General features: G+C 55.8%; 1 protein-coding gene across 1 annotated transcript; it reads right to left on the reverse strand.

Moving 5' to 3' along the window:
* Positions 1-11,161: 11,161 nt before the first annotated feature.
* NXPH3 (neurexophilin 3) lies at positions 11,162-15,785 on the reverse strand. The gene is made up of 2 exons (XM_082442418.1): positions 15,287-15,785; positions 11,162-12,927 (listed from the first exon to the last, which is right to left on the reverse strand). Exons 1-2 carry the CDS (start codon positions 15,338-15,340, stop codon positions 12,223-12,225), a joined length of 759 nt encoding a protein of 252 aa, XP_082298544.1. The 5' UTR covers positions 15,341-15,785; the 3' UTR covers positions 11,162-12,222.
* Positions 15,786-21,278: the final 5,493 nt, after the last annotated feature.

Here is a 21,278-nt window from a genome sequence, read left to right on the forward strand (position 1 = left end):
GAACCAATAGTCATATTACACATTTTAATCTCTCTGGGTAAATAAACATTGTTATGCTATCTCTTACAGGTATTGGAAGTGTTTATTTTTATTGAAACACTAATGAAAAGTAGGGACATCCCCTGATATATAACAGTTAAAGAGGAAAAAAAAAGAAAAGGCATTTGAGCGTGGTCGGCATACCAATGGGTGATCCCCAAGGTCTCCTACACCCACTGAAGTTTAAGAACCTTGCATTGGTTTTGCCTTTTTTTAAAAAATAAATTTACTAATTTGTTTTTATTTTTGGCTGTATTGGGTCTCTGTTGCTGCTCATGGGCTTTCTCTATTTGAGGCAAGCGGGGGCTACTCTTCGTTGCGGTGCGCGGGCTTCTCATTGTCTTGGCTTCTCTTGTTGCAGAGCACAGGCTCTAGAGCGCAGGCTCAGTTGCTCTGCGGCATGTGGGATCTTCCCGGGCCAGGGCTCGAACCCGTGTCCCCTGCATTGGCAGGTGGATTCTTAACCACTGCGCCACCAGGGAAGCCCTGGTCTGGCCTTATAAGAATGAATTTTTAGAGCCCTTTCTGTTTTCTTTGCTAAAAATTTATTTATACCATATATGATGTGCCAGGGACTGTGCTAGTTTCTAGGGATAAACAGTGAGTATAACTAACTGCTCCCTGCCCTCATGGGACCTGACAAGCCTAATGAGGAAGAAAGTGTCCTTAATAATCTCCCAAAGACATGACGTCAAGCCATGGTGAGTGCTCTGAAAGAAATGTGTAAGGCACCGTGAGAGCCTGGAGTGGGGAGTTAATCTCATCTGGGGGATCCAGAAAGGCTTCCCTAAGAAAGCAACTTTTGAAGTGAGAGCTGCAGGATGAAGAGCTGTCAACTTGGTAAAGTTGGAGAGTCACATTCCACACAGAAGAAATCGCCTGCATGAAGCGCAGACTCAGGAGGGAGCATGGTGCACGCATTCTAGGAGCCCAGAGAAGGCTGGGTGGCTGGAGTGTGGAGAAGTGTGAGAGCAAGTTAGAAGCCAGACCTGGCAGGACCTTCATAGGTCACATTTAGAATCTGGGTACTTATACTAAGAACAGTGGGGAAATCATGGAAGCTTTATTAAGCAGGAGGGGGTGACAAGATTTTTATTCTAATAGATCTTTGGCTTGAGTGTAGAAAAGTTGATGTTGAGAATGGGGATGGAGGAAAGCAAGAGATAGCAGAACTTGAACTACAGAGGTGGCAGAGCTGGAGAAGAGATACATTTGAGAGAGGTTTAGGGGGCAAATTTGTTAGAACTTGCTGACTGGATAGAGTGAGGACAAAGAGGTGAGTAGGATGGATTCACCAACATAGAGACCAGTGGGAGGATAAACAGGGAAATTAGATCATTAAATTCATTTTACTTGTTGCTTATGAGATGCCTTGAGAAATCCAAATGGAGGTATCACATGGGCTATTGAATTTATGAGCCTAGGATTCAGAGGAGAGATCAAGACTGGAGAGATGATTCTGGGATATACTGGTTTCGAGGTGTAATTGTGAAGCCCTTGGTGTGTTGGATCATCAAGGAGTATAGCGTGAAGAGAGAAGGGGGCCCGGGAACCTTAAGGAACGCTTATATTTTAGAGCCAGTAAAAAAAGATAAGCCGCAAAGAAGGAGAAGAATTGGCTAGAGATAGACAGGAAGGAAACATATGTCAGAGAACAAATACAAAACTGTTAAAAGTGTCAAATGCAGTAGAATAAGAGAAACAATAAAATTGCCCATTGGAGGTAGCAACATGGAAGTCATTAGTGAGCTTAGCTGGGGCCATTTCAGTGAAGGGACCCAATCGGGGCGAGGTGAGGAGTGGGTGGGTCATGAGGAATGAAAAGTTTGGGCAAAACTGGAAGAAGGAAATGAGTAGAGGGAGGAGTTCCATTTTTTTCCCATAGTATGGAAGAGACATGAGCATGTTTCAAGCTGGCGAGAGGGATCCAGTAGAGAGGAAGCAGTTAAAAGCTTTCAGGTCCAGTAGAGAAAGGACCATCTGTGCCGGGAGGTTCTGAGTGAACTGGGAGGAGAAGCGGGTGGGTGGGCATAGGTAGGAAGAGGAGGGACACCCTCTCTGGGTATGAGGAGAGTCCTATAGAAAGTGGGTTTGTCTCATAGTAGGAAGTTAAGCAAGCTTGCATCTGGTGACTTGTACGTTTTTGAGTGTTAAGTAGGAAATAAGATCAATGGCTGAGAATCCCTGGGATAGTGTGGGGGCTGGGAGGTGTGATCAGCCTAGTGGCTGGGGAAGGGTTGGTGAGAGTGCAGGCAGCCCTGGGGGTCTAGCCAAGGTTGGTGTTCAGGGAGCACAGCGTCTGGAGTCTAGGAGCCCGGCTCTGATCTCCTGCCACCACTCATGATCCTGGCCAAAGCACCTGCATGTATAAGCCTTAGTTTTTCTTCTGTAAAATGGGTATTTCATAGAGTTCCCGTGGAAATCAATGAGTAGTACATATCAAGTCCTTAGCATGGTGACTACCATTCATGGGCTCCAGAAAGGTAAACTGCCACTGATGCTATTGTTATTGCTGTGTACTTCTTGTTGGTCCTACCCTAAGCCATATGTAGCCTTTTGAGTCCATGGCCTTTTAGGATTTCTTGGAATGGAAGGTAAATCTGTGATGAGACCCTGAAATGGGCACCTTTGGGAGTGTGGGGATCTTCTGAGCCAGAATTACCTGTGGGGAGAGGGAGAGCCATCCCCTGGCCAGCCCTGTGTCCTGCGAGCTCTGAGGTTCTCACCTGCTGTAACGTGTGGGGGAGTCTCAGGAAGAGTCAGCCTGCGCCAGACCTTTCAGTCACCTGGAGCAGCTCTTCATTTATGATCATCACCATCATCATTGTTATAATCTCCAAAAGCTAGGAGTGCTTGACATTAGGCATTCCAGAGAGGGAGGTAAGAGGCAGGGCAGAAGCACTTCGGCTTGGAGGTATGAAAATAGGGCTTGGGGAGAGGATGTAAGGAACTTGGGGACCCTGGAGCCCTGTTTCTTGGGCAGCTGCTGCCTCCTGAGGGGCCAGGGGGAGAGGGATGATGCACACCTGCTAATTCAAGGCCGTCTTTTCTACATGGTTTTCCTTCCTTGGCTTCTTTTCTTTTTTCTTTCCTTTTCTTTTTTCTTTCCTTTTCCGCTCCCTGTCCTTCCCTCCTCCTGGAGCATGGAAGCTTCCGTGGTTTCCTAGACATTTCTCTCCCCTGTCTCCAGTACCGCTCACTAGAGTGACATCTTGAGCCTGATCCTGCAGCATTAAAAAAAAAAAAAACCAAACAAACCTGCCTACAACGGGCCCTCCAGTGCTGATCTCCGCTGAGATGTGACAGATGGCAGCGCCTGACTGAGCAGCGGCAGGCCCCTCCTATCCCAGGCCTGGGAGCTGCCGGGCCTGGTAAATGGGGCATTTATATACCTTTCCACACTCCTGTATCCTCCACCTACCCGCAGTTTCCCCAAACAACATCCTCCTCATTTATAAAGTGCACATGCAGCCTGTCGGGGTTTTAGCTGCCACTTGACCTTTGTCTTCCCTTCTCCTTCTCCTCTCTGTCCCTGTGAAAGACTCCCACGATAGAGAGCATTCAGAGCCCCTCTGTGAGTCACAAGATTTACTGCCAGGCCCTGCGCCTACCCCATGCCCTTGGCCCTTCTCAAAGTGTAGAAGAAATGGGTCGCATAAGGCCCAGTCCTCAGGTAGTCACCCTCGGGGCTACAGTCCAAGATGGGCCTGTTTCACACACCCAGTTCCCAGGAGTACCGTCAAGGGACCACAGGCCATCCAGGCTGATGAGAAATTGATCGGTTGGGTGGAGGTGATAAAGGCAGGTGAGGTGACGGTGGGGCAAAGTAAGGCAGGAGGGGCCCCTGCAGGCTGCCTCGGCCTCGGGAGTACACTTGGCTGACTGCTCTGGGTCTTTAACTCTGCTTCTAAATAAAGACCCTTTGGCCACCTGCATTCCCTGAGCCTTGTGCCGTGTTTACCAGTCGAGGTCCCCAGGGGAAATACCCTGGGGCTTCTGGAGTGCAGAAGAGGGGGATTCCGGGCCCAAGGAGCAGTAGAAATACAACCAAGGGCTCCATTTCTCAACCAGAATCAAAAGAAAAGTAGATTCCTTTGTATGAGTCATCTGTTGTAGACTTCTGACCTTCCCTATGGGTATTTTTTCCTGCGCATTCCTGCCCGTGGCCACTCTTCCCCCTCCCTCACACCCAGGCTTGGCCAGGAACAGAGAGGGCTATAGGCTGGGACTGTACTCAGGGCAGCTGTGCCAAACACGGTTCAATTGCTTTACCCATTCCAGCTCACAACAGCCCTCTGACAGGTAAAGATCACCCCCCCCCCATTTTACAGATGGGGAAACTGAGACACAAAGATGTTCAATAACTTGCCGAAAGTCTACAATTAGGAAGTGGCAGAGCAAGGACTTGAATCCAGGCAACTTGGCTCCAGAATCCGTGCTCTCAACTGCTGCTCTCCACGGCCTCCGCCCAGGAAGAAAGAGAAACCAGCCCTCTCCCCCTGCCTGTGAGCCCCAGCCAGATGGCGATAGCCCTACACGGACCCGGAGCCCCTGCTGCCAGAGCTGCTCCTGCAGGAACCATGTGAGCAGGTGGGGGAAGGACTGCCATCCAGGCCCAGAGGGCTGAGGGGACCAGAATGAGATCACATGGCAACCAATACTCAAACCCAACTCTCTCTAAACGCACCCTAGCTGGGGAATGGCCTTGCTCTGACCCCAAGGAGGGGGAGCCCAGTCTCCCTGGGGCTGCGCAGGCCGTCCTTCCCCAGGTGGGGCCACCCCTCAAGTCATGAAGGGGATCGGATCAAGGAAGCCTGGGGTCAGGAAAAAGCAGGTACCGGGTTAGGAGCCAGAAGACCCTGGCTTTTCCTGTGACGCTCAGTGCCCCTCACGGTGCCCCCGGAGCTAAGCCAGGTCTCCGAAGACTGTTCTAGAGAAGACAACACACAATATCGGGACAGCTGGGCGGAGGGGTGTGCCAGCGCCAACATGCTGCCCTCCTCCTCTGCTGTCCTCACCCTTCCTGCCCGCCCTCTCCTCCAGCCAGGAGGACCTGGGCTGCTGGAGTGAGAACGGTGCAGCAGATTGTCCCCCTGTTGTCACTTCCTCTCCCAGGCTGGCAGAGGGAAGGCTGTGATCATGCCTCAGCACACCGTCCAGTGAGGCCCATCAGGGATGAGCCCCCAGGGAGAGTTTGGTGTACAGGACACCTTTGAGCAGATATGCCTCAAAGTAAGGCCCTCCTGTCTCTGGGGAGCCTCCAGGCCAGCTGGACAGGACACACAGCCCCTGCCCTCACAAGTCTTCGACCTGATGGGGAATGACAGCTCCTATGTCCAGTCTCTAGTTAGTCTGGGGGCACATCCACGTTTCCTGCTGTGACAGTCCCCAAGTTGGCAGTTACATAGCACTCCAGACTCAACCTGAGTCAGAGGTAGGAGCAGGCTCTTTCAAGAGGGCCGTGGATGCTGGGGGATAACAGAGGGAGCAAGGTGGAGTGGGGAATTGAGGCTGGATGCAGGAAGAGAGGAAGGGGATGGGAAGGCGGGAGCCAATAAGGCCTGGGTACCGCGGAACATGTTCAACTACAGTGCTCCCGGCTTCAGCTTCGGAAGGAGAAATTTTGGGGTGTGGAGTGGTGGGGCCTCACGGCTCCTACCTTTTCCCCTTGAGTTTTCTCTTCTTCTTGGGGTTTCTTGCTTCAATTCTAGCCACTGACATCATGCTGACTGCAATAGAACATGTCCTTTAAGGCTATGGCTCAAGCGCGAACTGAACCTCTTCCCCCGATGATCTGGCCCCATGGAGACCAGCTGGAACTTTCAGAGGCTTTATTAAACAATATTTGTTAAATGAATAAGTACTAAGGGAGAACTGAAGGGTATTAACGTATTATGTCCACAAGGCTTAAAAACAGCCCAGCTCATGGAGTCTAGGTTTCTGAGTCTGCCCTGCCAAGGCTTGGCAGGCTCTGGCCTGGCCTGGGCTACCGCCTTCTGCCTTCACAGGGAGAAGCCAGTTGAGGGCCAGGAGCACGTTGGGGGAAGGGTGCTCCTTACTAGACCCCAAGAAACCACATGGTTCCTCTGCAGCCCACCTAAGTCACCCCCTTTCATCTCCCTCCCCAGATGGATAACACCTTGAGTTCACAGGGGCATTGCTTTTCCTTGGTGGAAACAGAGGTACCCCTGTTTCTTAAGCCAGGCCAATTAGGAGGAATCAGAACTGTACCTGCTCCTACCCAGACTGTCCCGGGCAAGGCCAGCGTCTTGAGGGACTCAGCCCTGAGCTTATACAGTCTGTGCTGGTCTCAGTGTAAGCACAAAACCAACACTGACAGCTTCAGGTTCAAGTGGCTGGTACTCTGCTCCCAAGGGCCTCACTCCCCGCTTGGCAGTCAACCAACCAAGCCAGAAGCATGGGCCACACAGGCTGCTGCATACAGTTTGTGCCCACCCTGGTGGGAGAAACGCCCTACAACCTCTGGTTCCCAGAGTGATGGAAGGGGAGCCCCTACTCTGCCCTGTTAACGATCCCCCTCCCGTTACAGGCCCCCTTCTGCACTGGACTTCCAAAGCTGTGTTGCTGCAGGTAATTAAAGGGTTTTAATTAAATTAGGATCCCATCTGGCTGGGATCAGTCGGACCCTTAACAACGATTGTGTGTCACCAGCATCAGAATGTGGATGGGGACTCAGATGTGTGGGGGCTGAACTTGGGGCCGGGAGGCCTTTCAGACAGGGCTAGAGGATCCTTCTCAGCTTCTCGGGAGCCCCCTGCAGTGCAGCAGCAACTTCTTGCACCTCGCAAATGGCAGCTGTGCGCCTCAGTGCTGGAGAGGGGGCAGAGAACCAGAGCTTTCCCAAGTTCCTTCTTGCCCGTGAGTCGATAAAACCTCTCTGAAGTGCGGCAAGATATGTGAGCATTTTCTCATTTCTACAGATGAGGAAACTGAGGTCCACAGAAGTGAAGTGCTCAACCACATCCACTAAATCAGGTGGAGCTAGACTAAACTGCTAGAAATGGAGACCCAATAAGATAGAAATTTGAGAGAAGTAAGATAGAAATTTGATTTTTCTCTCACATAAAAGTCTGAAGGTAGGAGCCTAGGACTGGTATGATATTTCTATTCCACAAAATTTTCAGGGACCAGGACTTCTTCCAGCTCATTGCCACTTCTAGGGTATGGCTCTTATCCCTCGTGGTTTAAGATGGCAGGTAGAGCTCCAGCAATCACATACATATTCCAGGCAACAGGACAGAGGATAGAACAAAGAAGACGGGGCAAAGGGTGTATACCAACTTCTTAAGATTTCTGGAAGTTGCCAAATAACTGGCTTACTGGCTAGATCTTAGTCACGTGGCCACATCTAGGCACAAGGGAGGCAAAGAAATGAAGTATTTTTTTCAGGCAGCCAAGTGCCCAACTAAAAATGGAGAATTCCATTACTATGGAGATAGGGGAAATGGATATTAGTGGTCTCTGCCACACTTATTATGGGAACCCAGGTCGCCTACCTCCAGCCTGGGGCCTTTTTACCTCTCCACACCAGGAGCAAGGCTGAAGTTAACACAAACCCCCGTCTCCAGAAGCAAAGAAGAGGAGTAACATTTGTCGAGCAACTCATTTAATTTTCCCAGCAATGCTCCAAGGTAGGTAGTAGATCCCTAGTTTTTCACATAAGGAAGCTCTGGAAGATTATGTCATTTGTCCAGGGCACCCGACTAATAAATTACAGACTCAGAATTGGGATCCAGGTATATCTTTCTGCAACTCTCATGTTGTCAGTTCATTGGTTCAGGAGGTGCTAGCTTGTCCCTTGGGACCATCTAGCCAGGCGGCCCTGAGATGATGAACTGGGAGGCTTTGAACTAGGCACCTTAGCTTGGATGGTTTTCAGGTCAGCCTTTGAGCTTGGCAGGCCAACAGGAAACAGGGGCTCTTGTGGAGCCAGAACCCAGCGTCCAGCTGCTGAGTGCCATGTCTCCTCTGGCATTTGTGCCTTGGTGATGGCAGCAGCTGCCACTCCAGGACTTTGGTATAATTGGCAGGTGCTGTCCCCAACCAATCTTGCCTCCGCCTAGCAGGGCTGGTGGTGCCTCTCCCCGCCCGTCACCCCAGCCCCTGGTTCTCCTGGCAGTACCACAGGACTCAGAACCTTTGGAAGTAACATTTCTCTCTCCTACTCCCAGCCATGACATTGGATCACATCCCAGCACAGGGCAACTGGTTCATTGTGTCTCCCACAACCCCCTACACATACCCACTCAATAATCCAGCACCCTGGTCACTCCGCGACCTTCAGCTGCCTCCACCCCATACATGCCCTTCCCCCAGCTTCCCTACCCACCTACCACCTCGTGCATCTCTGAGCAGTGGGCCTCGCCACCCAAGTCTGCCACATGCAAGGTCACCAGCATTCCTGCCAAGGATGGGAAAGTGGGTGACTCAGTTCCTGCTTGCTCATCCCTGGGAAGGGGGTAAGGAGGGAGGGAGGAGGGACCCAGGCACCCATTTGCTTTTGCCTTAAACTTCATCAAGAGGAAGACTCAGCATTGCTGCCAGCTGACCTAACATGTATTCCCTCTTATTAGCTTCACAGACCGCTGGGAATATTCACTCCATTAGAGATGGGGATGCTGAGGCCCAGGTGGGAATCCTTGCCCAGATGTGCGCAAGGCTGAGGGCAGAGACCACCTCCAGGTGTTCCAATGCTTAGAAAAGAATAAGCTTTCCCCACTGCATCCAAATTGCAGTTCTTGCCCTCAGAGAGACTAGAGCCTGATGAGGCAGGCACAGATTCTAGTTTCAGAGGCTCTTCGATCTGACGTGGCAGGTACAGACCCTGGCCCCAGGGGCTCCCCAGTCTGGTGGGGAGATACAGGCCATGTCCCCAAAGAGCCCCCAGTCTGGTAGGCTTGTCCCAGAGGCTCCACTCGAACAGAGGAGCCAAGGCCCCTGCCCTGGGCCAGCTCCCCAGCCAAGTTGAGCAGATGGGGGAGCAGGGCCATGGGACCAGCAGGCCAGCCACTGAAGGGCAGTGGGAGAGGGCAAAGGTTGGGGGTGAGAATAGGGACCTAGTGCTTCTCCCTGGGACAGGAGACAGGTTTGTTCCTGAGGAATCTGCTCTCCTGTGTTTTGAATGGCAAGAGTGGGAGGTCCAAGCACTTGATGGGGACTGGGGATCTATCTGCCCAGGAGATGACCTAGACATCGCTCACCAAGGGGGAAGAGGTTGGCGCCTTCATAGCCAGATGCTTAGATGGACCCCTTCCCTCTGTGGGGACCAGGGGGGAACAGGAAGTATCTGGTGATGGCGAGACTAGTAGGGCGCAAAGTCTATTCCAAAAGAATTACGATTCGGGAGGAAATGTGTTAGCAAGGTCCTAACTGAGAGGAGCCGCCCGGGTTACTGGGGAAGGCGGAAAAGGAGGGAGAGGCTGCAGAGTGCACGCAGGCAAAATGAAGTTACTGAAATGAACCCACCCCCCCACCCCCCGTGCAGGCAGAACTGTGTGCCAGGCAGGCCAGCCCTCCAGCTGTCGGCAGCATCTGGCTCTCTACAGGAGGAGAGGAGCCGGGGGGTGGGTCAGAGGGCCCCCGGCCCTGCTGACAGTTCAGCTAGGCGGACAGAGGAGGGGCCCAGCGCAGCCACGGGACTGTGGGAGGTGCTCGTGGTCGGTCTCCAGTGTGTGTCCACAGGTGGGAGCCCAGCAAGCCCAAGACCCCCATGGCAGGGCCCGAGCCCTGTCCCTAGGGTGGGAAGGGAGAGGGTGGCGTGAGGAGCTGGGGAGTCTCAAACCTCTGCTCAGGAGAGACGTCCCCGGAAGCACAGTGCGGTGGCTGGGCGGGGAAGAGGCTGGGATAGGAGTGCGGGCTCAAGTCACTCACCCTTTCTGGGTCACTTCCTACAAAGGGGATGAGAGCAAGGTGGCTCCTGAGACCCCACCCAGCTCTGCTCTGCGGTGTGAGGGCGATAGTCCGTGCTGAGCGCTGCTGGGCAGGGGAGACAGGCTGCGGGTGGCCAGAGCACACTACCCTCATGCTAGGACTCTCCTCACTCTGGCTACCTGGCCAAAAGGGACCCAGGGGGCCCACACGCCGCCCTCCCAAGAGAGCAGATCTCGAATGGCCTCCAGAGAGGGCACTGTGATCTTGGTAGTGGGGGCCCAGCCTTCCCCACATGGAGCTCGAATGGAGTTAGCCCAGCTAACTCCCAGATGAGGTGCCCCGGGCAGCCATCCATTCTGAGGCCCTCCTATGGGCTGGGGCAGGGGCATGGCTGCTTTCAAGCCCCTTCTGTCCCTACCCCACCCTGGCCTGTTTCTCCCCGAGCATGTCATCAGACTGAACACCCAATACCCCTGATTCTCTGAAGGGACCCTTCCCAGGAGACTTCTGCAGGAGGAGCCGCTGGAAATCACAACGAGGAGAAGCATCACAGGTGTCTCCTCGTCCCAGGAAGCCGGAGCCAGAAAGGAGCTCAGAGGACATCTGAGCGGCCCTCAAAGTGTGGTCCCTGGGCTGGGACCATCAGTGTCTACCTGGGCACTCATTACTCGTTAGAAAGGCAAATTCTTAGGCCCCACTCCAGACCTACTAAATTAGAAACTCTGGGGTAGAACCCAGAAATCTGGGTTTTAACAACCCTCTTGGGGATTCAGAAGCCCACTCACATTTGAGAACCTCTGGGCTGGGCAAGCTCCTCATTTTATAGAAAAAAATGAAAAGAGAACCAGAGAGGACAATGGACTTGCCCAAGGCCACAGAGCAAAATACTGACAGAGTGTTGGGACCCCAGTGGGCCCATCAGATGGATATCCAGGAAGGTGACAGGGAACACCTTATGTGGCCCATCCCACCTACTAGCTCTTCCTCCCCAGCTACTTCGTAGATGCCACCCTCACCCCCTACCAGCCCCGGCACATCACCGGCCCAGCTTTCGTGGCTGGAAAGGGGGTGGAGAGGGAAGCCCTGGAGCGTCAGCTCCAGCAGCTGTTGGAGCCCTGCAGCTCTGGACTCCAGAAAGTGTCCTGTTGCCATCTGAGAAACTCCGGCCGGACCACGGGGTTCCTGTGGCCCTCCCCTCCACTCCCATACCCCTCCCCAATCACTCAGAGTCCAATGCCCAGGAAAGCTTTATTCCTTGATCTGAGAACGAGAGTCTGCACACAGAAGTCAACAAACTGATGATTTCACAAAACCTCCCCCCTCCCCACCCCCACAGACAGACACTACGGGACAGGTCCAGCACAGCCGCCACAGTGTGGCCTCACCCTGCCCCGAGCTGCTGATGGTCCCATGGGCCACAAGGGACGCAGCATCTCTGTCCTGGCAAGACCTGGGCTGATGGGCAAGGCTGGCTATGGAAGGCTCACTCGCTGGATAAGGTCGTTCCCCGAGGAGCCAGCAAGGAGTGGGATGGAGGAGGAGCACGTGGCCCACGGGTGGGCTTCCACATGTGGTCTTGGTGCTGGGAGAATTACGATCGCCCCCTGTCTCAGCTTAAGGACGAGGGTCCCCTCAGCACAAGGGTGGGGGTGGGGAGCAATGGCAAGAGAAGGAATTTTGGAAAGGGGGGGCCTGGCTGGGGGCAGATGGTCTCTTTGTCAAGACATCGAAGACTCCAAAGGTCACCACTTCAGCCTCAAGCCACAGTCCAGGATGAAGGCTCAGGTCTGCCCACTGCGTGGGGCTGGAGAGTTCCCGGTGCTGGCTCCCAGGAAGCCCCAGCTCCGCCATCCTTCAGTGCCCACTTGCTGTCCACACCGATGAAATAACCCTCTCCTCGTTGTGTTCTTTCTCAGGATGGCAGGGAGGGAGCCAAGGTTTTAGGCTCCTCTCAATGACTTTATTGGTCTGCTTGCTCCAGGGGCCTCCTGGACCCAGCATCTTTCTATTGCTCAGTGGGGAAGCCCTGGGAGGCCGCCCAGAGGACCCACTCCTCGGCCAGCGCTCCTGTGTCCTGGTTCCTCCACAGCCTCAGGTTGGGGCCAGCACCTGCGACCCCTTCCCCGCCACCTGAGGCTTAGCCCTGGCGCCACTCGGCCTCTCCTCCTCTCCACCCCCGCGCTCCCCGCCTGAGGCCCCTTCCTCTCCCTGCCCAGTATCCAGACAGATGGCTTCCTGTGTGGGCAGGCCCGTCCTTCCATTCCTGGCCTGGCCTCTGTGGCCTGCCCAGGGTCACCCGGAGGGGTAGTAGGGAGTATCGCTGTGGTAGTTGTAATCTGGGCACACCTTCTGGACCAGCCTATAGTCTGTGCTGTAGAAGGCGATGTAGACACAGACGACTTTGAAGGGCTGGGAGCAACTCCAGGTGGCTGAGCTCTGAGCGTGGTCTCGGGAGCAGGTCTTGGCTGGGTCGTGGGTGCAGAGCGAGATCCGGCGGCCCCGTTCCACCTTCTCCCACTCCATCCGGCAGTTGAAGATTTTGGAGGCCTTGGCTTCAATGAAGATCTGCTGCTCCTGGTGAAACTCTACAGCTTTACTGGGGGGCACGAGGCTGATGGAGATGTTACCCTGGCCCGTGGCATTGTGTCGGAAGTGGACGCTGAAGGTCCCATTGCCGTGGTCCACGATCTTCCCCGTGACGAGCAGGTTCAGGGCTACCGTCTTGATGTTGGAGTAGAAGTCACCCCAGCCAAAGATTTTCTTCACTTTGGCCGACGGTGGGGGGCTGTGGTTCGGGCGACTGGGGGGCTGCCCGAGGACTCCCCATGCCTCCCCAGGTGGAGCCAGCAGCCCTAGGAGAGTAGAGCTGGCCATGGGACGGGACTTAGGTGACATGTGGCCCCGCTTTCGAGGCATCCGGGGCCGGGGCTGGCTCTCAGGGTCATCATGCTCAGGGTCCTCTGAGCCAGGCGGACCATCATCCTGGCCACAGATGACCTGTGGAGGGAGGTGGGAGGAGAATGAGCACCTGGGTCCCCAGAAGACCCAGGAATTCTGGTTCACTGCTCCCCACCACCGGCATCATCTCTCTGCCCTCCCTTCCACCCTGACTTGGGGCTGAGGGGCCCCTGCACATTGCCCACCTACTCTGGGGGTTGGGTGTGCACTCTGGCCTGTGTCGTGGTTCCCTCTCATGTTCTGACACTCAGGTCACCCCTAGCTCCTGTCCCCCCTGTCCTGCCTCTGGTCACTATTCAAAGTCTTGGAAGGATGGTGGAGAATTCTCTCCAGTAGACCACGGCAGCAGAGGTACATGGCCCCAGCTCTTAGGGAGCCCCGAGTCTGACGGGGGAGGCCCAGCTCCCGATCTTGGGAGAGCCCTCATCTGATGGAAGAAGCTGTGTTGACAGAGCACCCCTTTCCTATAGGAGAGCTAGGGTCCCCCCCCCTGTGAAATTTCCAGGCTGATGGGGGAGGTACAGTCTCTGCCCTCAAAGAGCCCCAAGTCAGATAGGAGAGCTCCATCTCTATGCTGAGAGAGCCCCTAGTTTGACATGGGGGTACAGCCCTTGCCTCTTGGGACTTCCTAGTCTGTTGGATGAGACACCATCCCTATCCTGGGATAGTTTCTACCCTCAGAGGCAAAGAGAACCAACAGACGATGGAAAAGAAAACAGAACCCAGTGAAATTCTCTCTCAAGTACAAATGCAGTTTAGGTTTTGGCAGGAGGATTTGAGGGAGACCTGGGGTGAGTTCCATACCCAGGAGGGCCAAACTCTCCTCAGGGGATCACTGATGATAACATGCCAGGACATTACTTATACTAGGAGGTAGGAGTTCTTATTATTCCCACTTCACAGATGGGGACACCAGACTCACAGGTTACATCACTACAAGGCTAAGTCACACAGTCAGCCCTCCCAAGCCACTGCACTCCCGGGCTCACAAACCAGATGGGTCCTTCTATTGGGATTTTATCCAAGCCCCATCCCCACACAGGATCTCCTGTAAAGCTCTGCGGAGGCTTGGCTGGCCTCTGCTGCATCAGCTCTATTGACAGGCAATATCTGGGGAGGCTTCCTGAAGGAGCTGTGGGGAAGGCCAGCAGGACAGCCTGACAAGCTCAAACACAGGACAGCTCAGGAGGGCATCAGGGAGTGAACCAGGTTTCCTGAGGACAGCTGCCTGGTGTGGGTCTGCTCAGCTTTTGAAGAGAGTACTCACCCTATGTGTCTCGTTATGAGCACCAGGGGCACCAGCTCACAGCTGGGCAGCATCTGGATTTGCTGGCAACCCTGGGATGAGGATGTGGGATGCCTGAGGTCTGGAGGGCTCCAAAGGGGTTTGTGGTCTCTGTTCTGGCCCTGGCCATGCCTGGGGTTGTGTGCGGTGGCCCTGCCTGCCAGGACCCAAGGGTGGGGCAGAGGGACAGCAGGAGGGGAGGCTCTGGGGGCTGGGCTCCAGGCGGCAGACCTGTGTGTACTCGGCCGCCGGGGGTCACAGCTGAATGGCTGGAGGATGGGGAGAAGGGCCCCGGGTGGGGATGTGACAAGGGAAGGCTTCTTCCACACAGTGGCAAAGGTGATTATTGTTTTGAGGAGAAGGGCAGACCCAGATGTGGGGCTGAGGCTTCGCCAAGACGGGATTGGTGGGTCGGAGGGGAGCTGAGCCCTGGGCTGGGGTCTGGGGTTGATTCCCCGCGTCCTGGGCCGCCGGGGAGGAGCGAGCGAGCGCTCGGGGAGCGGGCTCTGGGCGCTCCGCTCAGCTGCCGCGAGAGCCCGGGGCGGGAGCCGCCTGCCCAGGTCCTGTGGGGCTCGGGCTGCGCGCAGCCGGGAGAGGAGAGGAAAACAACAGGCGGGGAGGGAGGGAGCGGGAGGGAAGGCTGCAGCGAGGGACGCGGGGGCCGCCCCGCGCCTGTACTGGCTCGTACGCTGCGGGACCCAGAGCGCGGGGCCCGCCGGGGCCCCTAGGTCAGGGAAGAGCCCACAGCCCCTGCCCTGGCAGGTCATCAGCTCCACAACCATCCCCCACCACCCTTCCGCACGGCCCGGGGCCCGGGAAGGGGTCGAGTAACCCTTGGCGACGGCTGCGGGCATTTTCCCTCGTGCCCGTCGCACCTCCCGCCACCAGAGGCCGAGTGGGTGGGCCAGCCCAGCACCCTCTCCCCGCCCCTATTAACCCTTTCTGTCCAGTCTCTGGCCTCGGACCCGCCCTCTCCCCCAGCCTCCAGGCTTCCGCTCCATCCCCGGGATGCTGAGGGGAAGGGAGAAAGTTTTCGGGCTTGGAAGCTTCCCGCGCTCTCCCCCAATCCTCCCGGCCCCCGCCCCTCCGCGCCGCTCCCCGCGGACCACTCACCAGATAGAGGCTGCCCTGCACTAGGAACACGAAGCAGCAGCGAGTCAGTTGCATCTTCCTCCTCTGCTCTCGTGCCCCTTTCTCTCGTCTTTCCCCCTCAGGGTACCAGGCCCTTCCTCACCCCTGCTCTTTCAGGCGCGCCGTCCCATGCTCCAGTCCCAGGCCACTCGCGGCCCTCCGCTCTGCCAGCCGCCCAGGACCGACCCCGCCCCCTTCGGTCCAGCTGTGCAGCCACCGCCCCCCTCCCCTGGTCCAGCTGCGCGCGGCACGGCCCCCTCTCGAGGTCCCAGATGGGCGCCCCGAGCGCCTCGAAGGGCCCCAGCTGCGCGGTGGCTCCGCCGCTCCAGATATGCCCCCTCGGTTCCAGCGGCCGCCGCTCTCGCCCAGATGTGTTGGGGACCCGCGCGCGCGCTCGTCCCTGTACTAATTCCCCAGACCAGACGGCCCCTCCCGCCCCGTCGCGGCGCGCCCCCTGGCGGACGCCCCTGGCCGCGCCGAGACCCGCCGCCGCTACCCGCGCAGCGCCCCGCCAGACTGGAGCACTTCTGGCGCCCAGGCGGCTCCCGCTTCCTCGTCCCTCCCACCGGCGGCGGCGGCGGCGGCGGCGGCAGGTACTGTGAGCCCAGCCGGTACCTCCAGAGTTAACTCCTCCCCTGCCGGCCCGCAACCCAGGGACCTAGGACGCAAGGGGCAGGATGTGGGGGCGGAGTAACTCGGCGAGGAAGGGAGAGGGTGGTGGCCTCGGGAATAGGGACACTACTTTTTCCACCCCTCGGGCAGGGCGCCTGTCCCCGGTCGCGAGCATTGGGGATCTGCTGCCCTGCCCTGAATCCCAAGAGACCTGGAATTTGCAAAGGTCATTTTCCCCAAACTCATTACGAGAGTCAGAAAAGAACGTCTTCCTTACTGTAGCCTATCCCCACAGCCCAAAGTCCACTTCTCTCCCCAAGAGTTGCTTTTGTGCTGAGGGAAGTTCTTCTAGGTGTCTAACCTGTACTCCTTCTGTTCAGGAGTCAGTTCCTTTCCTCTTCTACTTTACTCAGAGGGGCAGGGATAACCCTCCCCGCCTTCCCCGAATACCTCTCAGTCCAGTCGCTGTGACACGGGAAACTTTTGGCTGGAGCCCTGGGCTGAAAAGGCCACTAGGGTCCAGACTGGATTCTGGGGCTGGGGTCAGGGGTAAGCCTCCCGAGAAGCTGGGGAGCCAGGTGGGCAAGGCCTCCCTGGGGGCTGTACCTCCATTCTTCACTGTGATCCAGGGAGCCACAGGCTGGGATGTGGGGCTCCTATGCCAGCAGGGTCTCTATCTCCAGTCTCTGCAAACCTCCCAGGCGAGAAGGAAGAAAATGACCCTCATCTGAGATTCCCAAAGGTGGGGCCCATCCCCCATCACCCCACATCTCTGTGTTTTCTTCCTGGAATTGCAGGGCCCCTTTAGTCCTTAGAAAAATCAAAGGTCAGATTCTAGCACCCAGCACCCCTCAGAGGCTGTGAGGGTGAGGAGGTACCCCAGCATTTGGAGCAGCCCCAGCCTGGGCTGGGCCCATGGGGCAGGATGGGTGGGCACTCTGCTTTGGCCCTCGAGGCCCAGCTTGGTCTCTGGCTGCAGCCCCCAGCACACACCCAGCCTCCTCCCCCACCATCTGCCAGGCGGGTGCGCGGGGAATGCAGATGAATCTTAATATCAGCCTGGGCCAAGTGTGATGAGGGAGACAGATTCTGCAGAATGCAGACAGCATCACAGAGCCCCCTGCGTTCCCCTGGGCAGTATGGGATGCAGCAGCCCTTCCCTGGTGGTGGTGGTGGTGGGGTGTGCATGTCTAGTCAAAGACCCCCCTCCTCCACCCAAAGCCTGGGGAGGGAGGAACAGATAAATCCTTGTCTGGCCTCTGAGCCTCTGGTCCGGCTGGGAGGAAGAAGCTGTCGGCCTGAGCGTGGACAGCTGGTTCCGGCCCTCAGCTAGGCAGATGTGTAGCTGGGCCCACTCCTTGTCCGTCTCCAGGAGGTCCTATCCCCAGGAGAGCAGTGTGACCCAGCAGAAAGAGCACAGGTTTTCAGGCCAGACAGCCCTGGATTCTACTCCAAGCCTGGCTGTGTGACCTTGGGCAAGTTGCTTTGGTTCTCTGATGCCAGTTTCTTGATCTGTTGTTGCAAGAACTAAATGAGACTGAATGTGCAAACAAAGCACAGGCACAATGGCTGGCAGGCAGTCATGGCGTTCAATAAAGGGAAGCTCTTGCTTTTCTATTACCCACACATTTGCTCTGGCTGCGCCTCCTGCCAGGCTTGCCCTCACTGCCCTATTGGCTCTTCCTGGCTGTCACTTCCTTCAAGTTTCCCCTCTGCATTCATCCATCAACCACTGGCCAAGCCTGTCCTCTGTGCCAGGCACCAGGCCAGGGGCTGGGATACAGAGACGAATGGGACACCATCCTTGCCCTCAAGGATTTCACTGCGTAGTGTGGAACCGAGACATGAAAATCAATGATTATAACTCAGTGTGGTGAGTAGAAAAACAGATCCCTCTACCAGGCAGTATGGATACACCAAGGACCATGCGGGGTGGGGTGGGGGGTGGCGGGGGCGGTGGGGGGATCGGAGAGGGATGGCTTCCTGGAGGAGGTGATGCCGAAGGACTGAATGAATGGTCAAAGGTCTGGAGGCTAGAACAGGAAGCAGTTTGCTGTTACTGGAGCTCAGAGGGGAGGGGAGGAAGTTGGAGCAGCAAGCTGGGACCAGCTGATGGAAGGTCTTTCCTGCAGGTCAAGGGGGTTAGGACCTTGAAAATCGTTTGAAGGGTTTTAAGGGGGCTGGTGATTATAGTCAGATTTGCATTTTAGAAAGCTTTTGGAAAATTCACTGGAAAGAGGAAAGACTTGAGGAAAGGAACCAGTTAGGGGATAAATGCAATGGTCTGGGGTGAGAGAGAGGGGTAGACTGAAAACATCTTTAGGAGGCAAATCAGGATTGAGTTGTTGCTGAAATGAGGAAGGAAGGGAGGCAGAGAGTCAAGTATGATACCCAAATTTCTGGCTTGGGCAATAGGCAGGATGCTCGCTGAGGTGGGCACTACATGCAGGGGGATGTGTTGGGGGTAGAAGGTGGCTTCTGGGGAAGTGGGGAGGTATCAGTCATGTCAAGTCTGGGTGCTGTTGGCCAACCAAGGGCAGAAGAAAGTCTAGCCGGGGGTACTGGAGGTGTGGATGTGCAAGAGGAACAAGGGGCTTGGATGGAGGACCCCTGGGCACCCTGGCATTTAAGGGGTGGGCAGAGGAAGAGCAGCCCCCAAAGGATTCCAGGCAGGAGCCGGCAGCCAGGGGCAAGGAGGGCGTGTGGGCTGATCCTGGAAGCAGCAGAAGCACTGGGGCTCTCACACTTGAGAGTGCCAAGCAGAGGTTATTGTACACATGCAGATGCTAGGGCCCCACCCCAGGGGCAGCAGATGGGAGCTCAGAACCAGGCATTTTTGCCCCTTTCCCAGGTAATGCCGATGGAGGTGGTCTCCGGACTTCACTCTGATAAACTGGTGTGTGGGGAGTGTCAGCATAGAGGAGACAAGCAGCAGCTCAAAGGAGCAGAGCAGCCTGGCAAGGTAGAGACAAAAAAGTGACCACAGGGTTTGGCCGAGATTCCTCCGGCAACTCTACCCAACCTTGGTCCTTCCACCTGTTCCCAGGGTGGGGAGACAGACGGCAGATTCAGTGAACTCTGTGTGCAGCTGTGCTGGAGGTAGCCCCAGGTGTGTCTGCCGTTCAGGCTCACCTCTCCTCTTATCCCCAACCCCCTCCCCACCACACCCTGCACACAGCAGATGCCCAACGAAAGGGGAAGAACTCAGCCTGCTAGTCCCGCCCCACGGCCCCCAGCCTCCTTGGCACCCACTTGCACCCTGGATGTGGGTTGGCTGGGCATTTGCTTAGCACCTCTGATGCTTTCGCCTGCCTCAGTCTCACCTTTGGAAGAATCCTGTCTATATGCCTTCTCTCCTCCCGACCACCCCAGTGCTGCAGGAAAGAAAACAACAGAGGGGTGCCTGATCAGTGCTTATTGAATAAATAGGAAATGGGGCTCCTGATGGTTTGAAAGGCAGAGAATGGATGCCCTTGAGCCACTTGGAGCAGAGGTGCCGGGGAGAGGTGGGAGTAGATCATTATTGCTATCAATCTCTCATGTTTACCTGGAAAATTGCAATTTTTAAGTGTTATGATAGAATGCTACATAGAGGGAACCAGGGGAGCCCAGAGGGAAACCCTAATTCTAATGAGCGGGCCAAGGACGAATCCCAGAGAAACTGGTCTTGTGATATGTGGATCAGCTCAGGTGGGAGGGGAAGGAAGAACCTTCCAGGCAGAGGAAGCATCTCATGCAAAGGCCAGAGATGAAAGAAAGGCTGGGAATGGGGTTCTGATGAGGACAAGATGAAAGGCTCATTTGTTCCACAAATAGTTATCGGGTGTCTACTTTTATGTCGGGCCCTGGGCTGGGTGTGAGGGTACAGCTGTGATTGAGGGATGGCAGTCCTTATTCGCGTGGAGAATTTGGGCTCTGGGAGAGACAGAGATTAAATAGCTAAGCATACAAAAGCACAAGCTCTGAGATGTTGGAAGGTGGTATGAAGGAAGAAGATCAGCAAGTTCTGAGTAAGAGAGAAACTAAGTAGGGGTCCCACTTTACCTGGAAGTGGTCAGGGAAAGTTCTGTGAGATGTGACGTTTCAGCTGGGATCAGAAGGGTGAGGAGGCGTCGCCAGCCATCGAGCTGGGGAGGGGCCTTCCAGGCAGAGGGAACAGCGCATGCTAAGACTCAGAGACTGGGAAGAGTTTGGTGCTTTGGAGGAGCTGAAGGCAGTAAGGATTGTGAAGGAGCGGGGAGTGAGACAGAGAGCCAGAGAGGTGGGCGGGGGCTGGACTGCTCAGGGCTTTATTGGTCTAGAGAAAGGTTTGGGGCTTCATCCCGTGATTAAGGTGTTTGTTTTGTATTACAAGTTTTTAATTTACAACATTTAAACAAGGGGCAGACTTGCACTTTAGAACGATCACTAGAAAGATCACTCTGAGGGCAGAGGATTTAAGAGAGTGGGTGACACTGGAAGCTGGGAGGTGATGATGTCCTGGGTTAGGGCAGAACCCCTGGGGATGGGAAGGAGGGGATGGCCTTGAAAGACATTTAAGGAGTGGAATGGAGAGGAGTTAGGCTCTAGGACTGGGGTTGAGGGGTCAAAGATGCCCCCAGCTTTCTGGCCCGGGGGACACAGGACAGAGGGCAGGTTTGTGGGAGGATGCAGAGCCCCACCCTGGACAGGTGGCGTTAGGTGCTTCAGGTGCTCAGGTGCAGCGAAGAGCTGGGTGCAGAGTGGAGTTCCCACTGAAGGGACCAGACTGGGAGGTGTGTGAGCCTCGAGAGTTATCAGAGGTGAGAGTGGGAGGAGCTCCAAAGGACAGAGCACAGCGAGGGTGCAGAATGGGGCTGCCAGGGCCAGTCATGTAGGGAAGAGTGATGGAAGAGAGGGGGGATGGGGCAGGGGAGGGACAGGGGAGCCAGGAAGCAGGTGGGAACCCCCTCGCCTCAGAAGCCTGAGGGAAGCTACTCACATCCCACACTGTGCCTGCCTCCTGCCTCCGGCTTTGAGGGGTCATTTTGTCTATGCCCCTGCCTCTCACAGGCCTCTCCAGCCAGAAGGGCCCTCCTTCTGGCTGTAAAGGCTCCCACGTGTGCTCTTGTTGAGAGGAAAGGATAAGGACGTGGGGTCCAGCACTCCTGGATTAGGGTCTCGCTCTGAGATCGGCTGTGTGGGTGATCTTGGGAGAACCTCTTGTCTTCCTTGGGCCTCAGCTGCCCTGTCTGTAAAGGGGGATCACACTGCCCCTCTCCTGGGGTGAGGACTTGGTGAGGGTGAGAACATCTGGCTCTCTACTGGGCACATGTACACCTTGGTCCTTTATCTGCATCGAGCTGGTGGAAAGTGCTTTGTAAACAGTGAAGCACTTGAACAA

Source organism: Balaenoptera physalus (genome assembly GCF_965194825.1).
Source record: "Balaenoptera physalus genome assembly, chromosome: 20".
Lineage (NCBI taxonomy): Eukaryota > Metazoa > Chordata > Mammalia > Artiodactyla > Balaenopteridae > Balaenoptera > Balaenoptera physalus.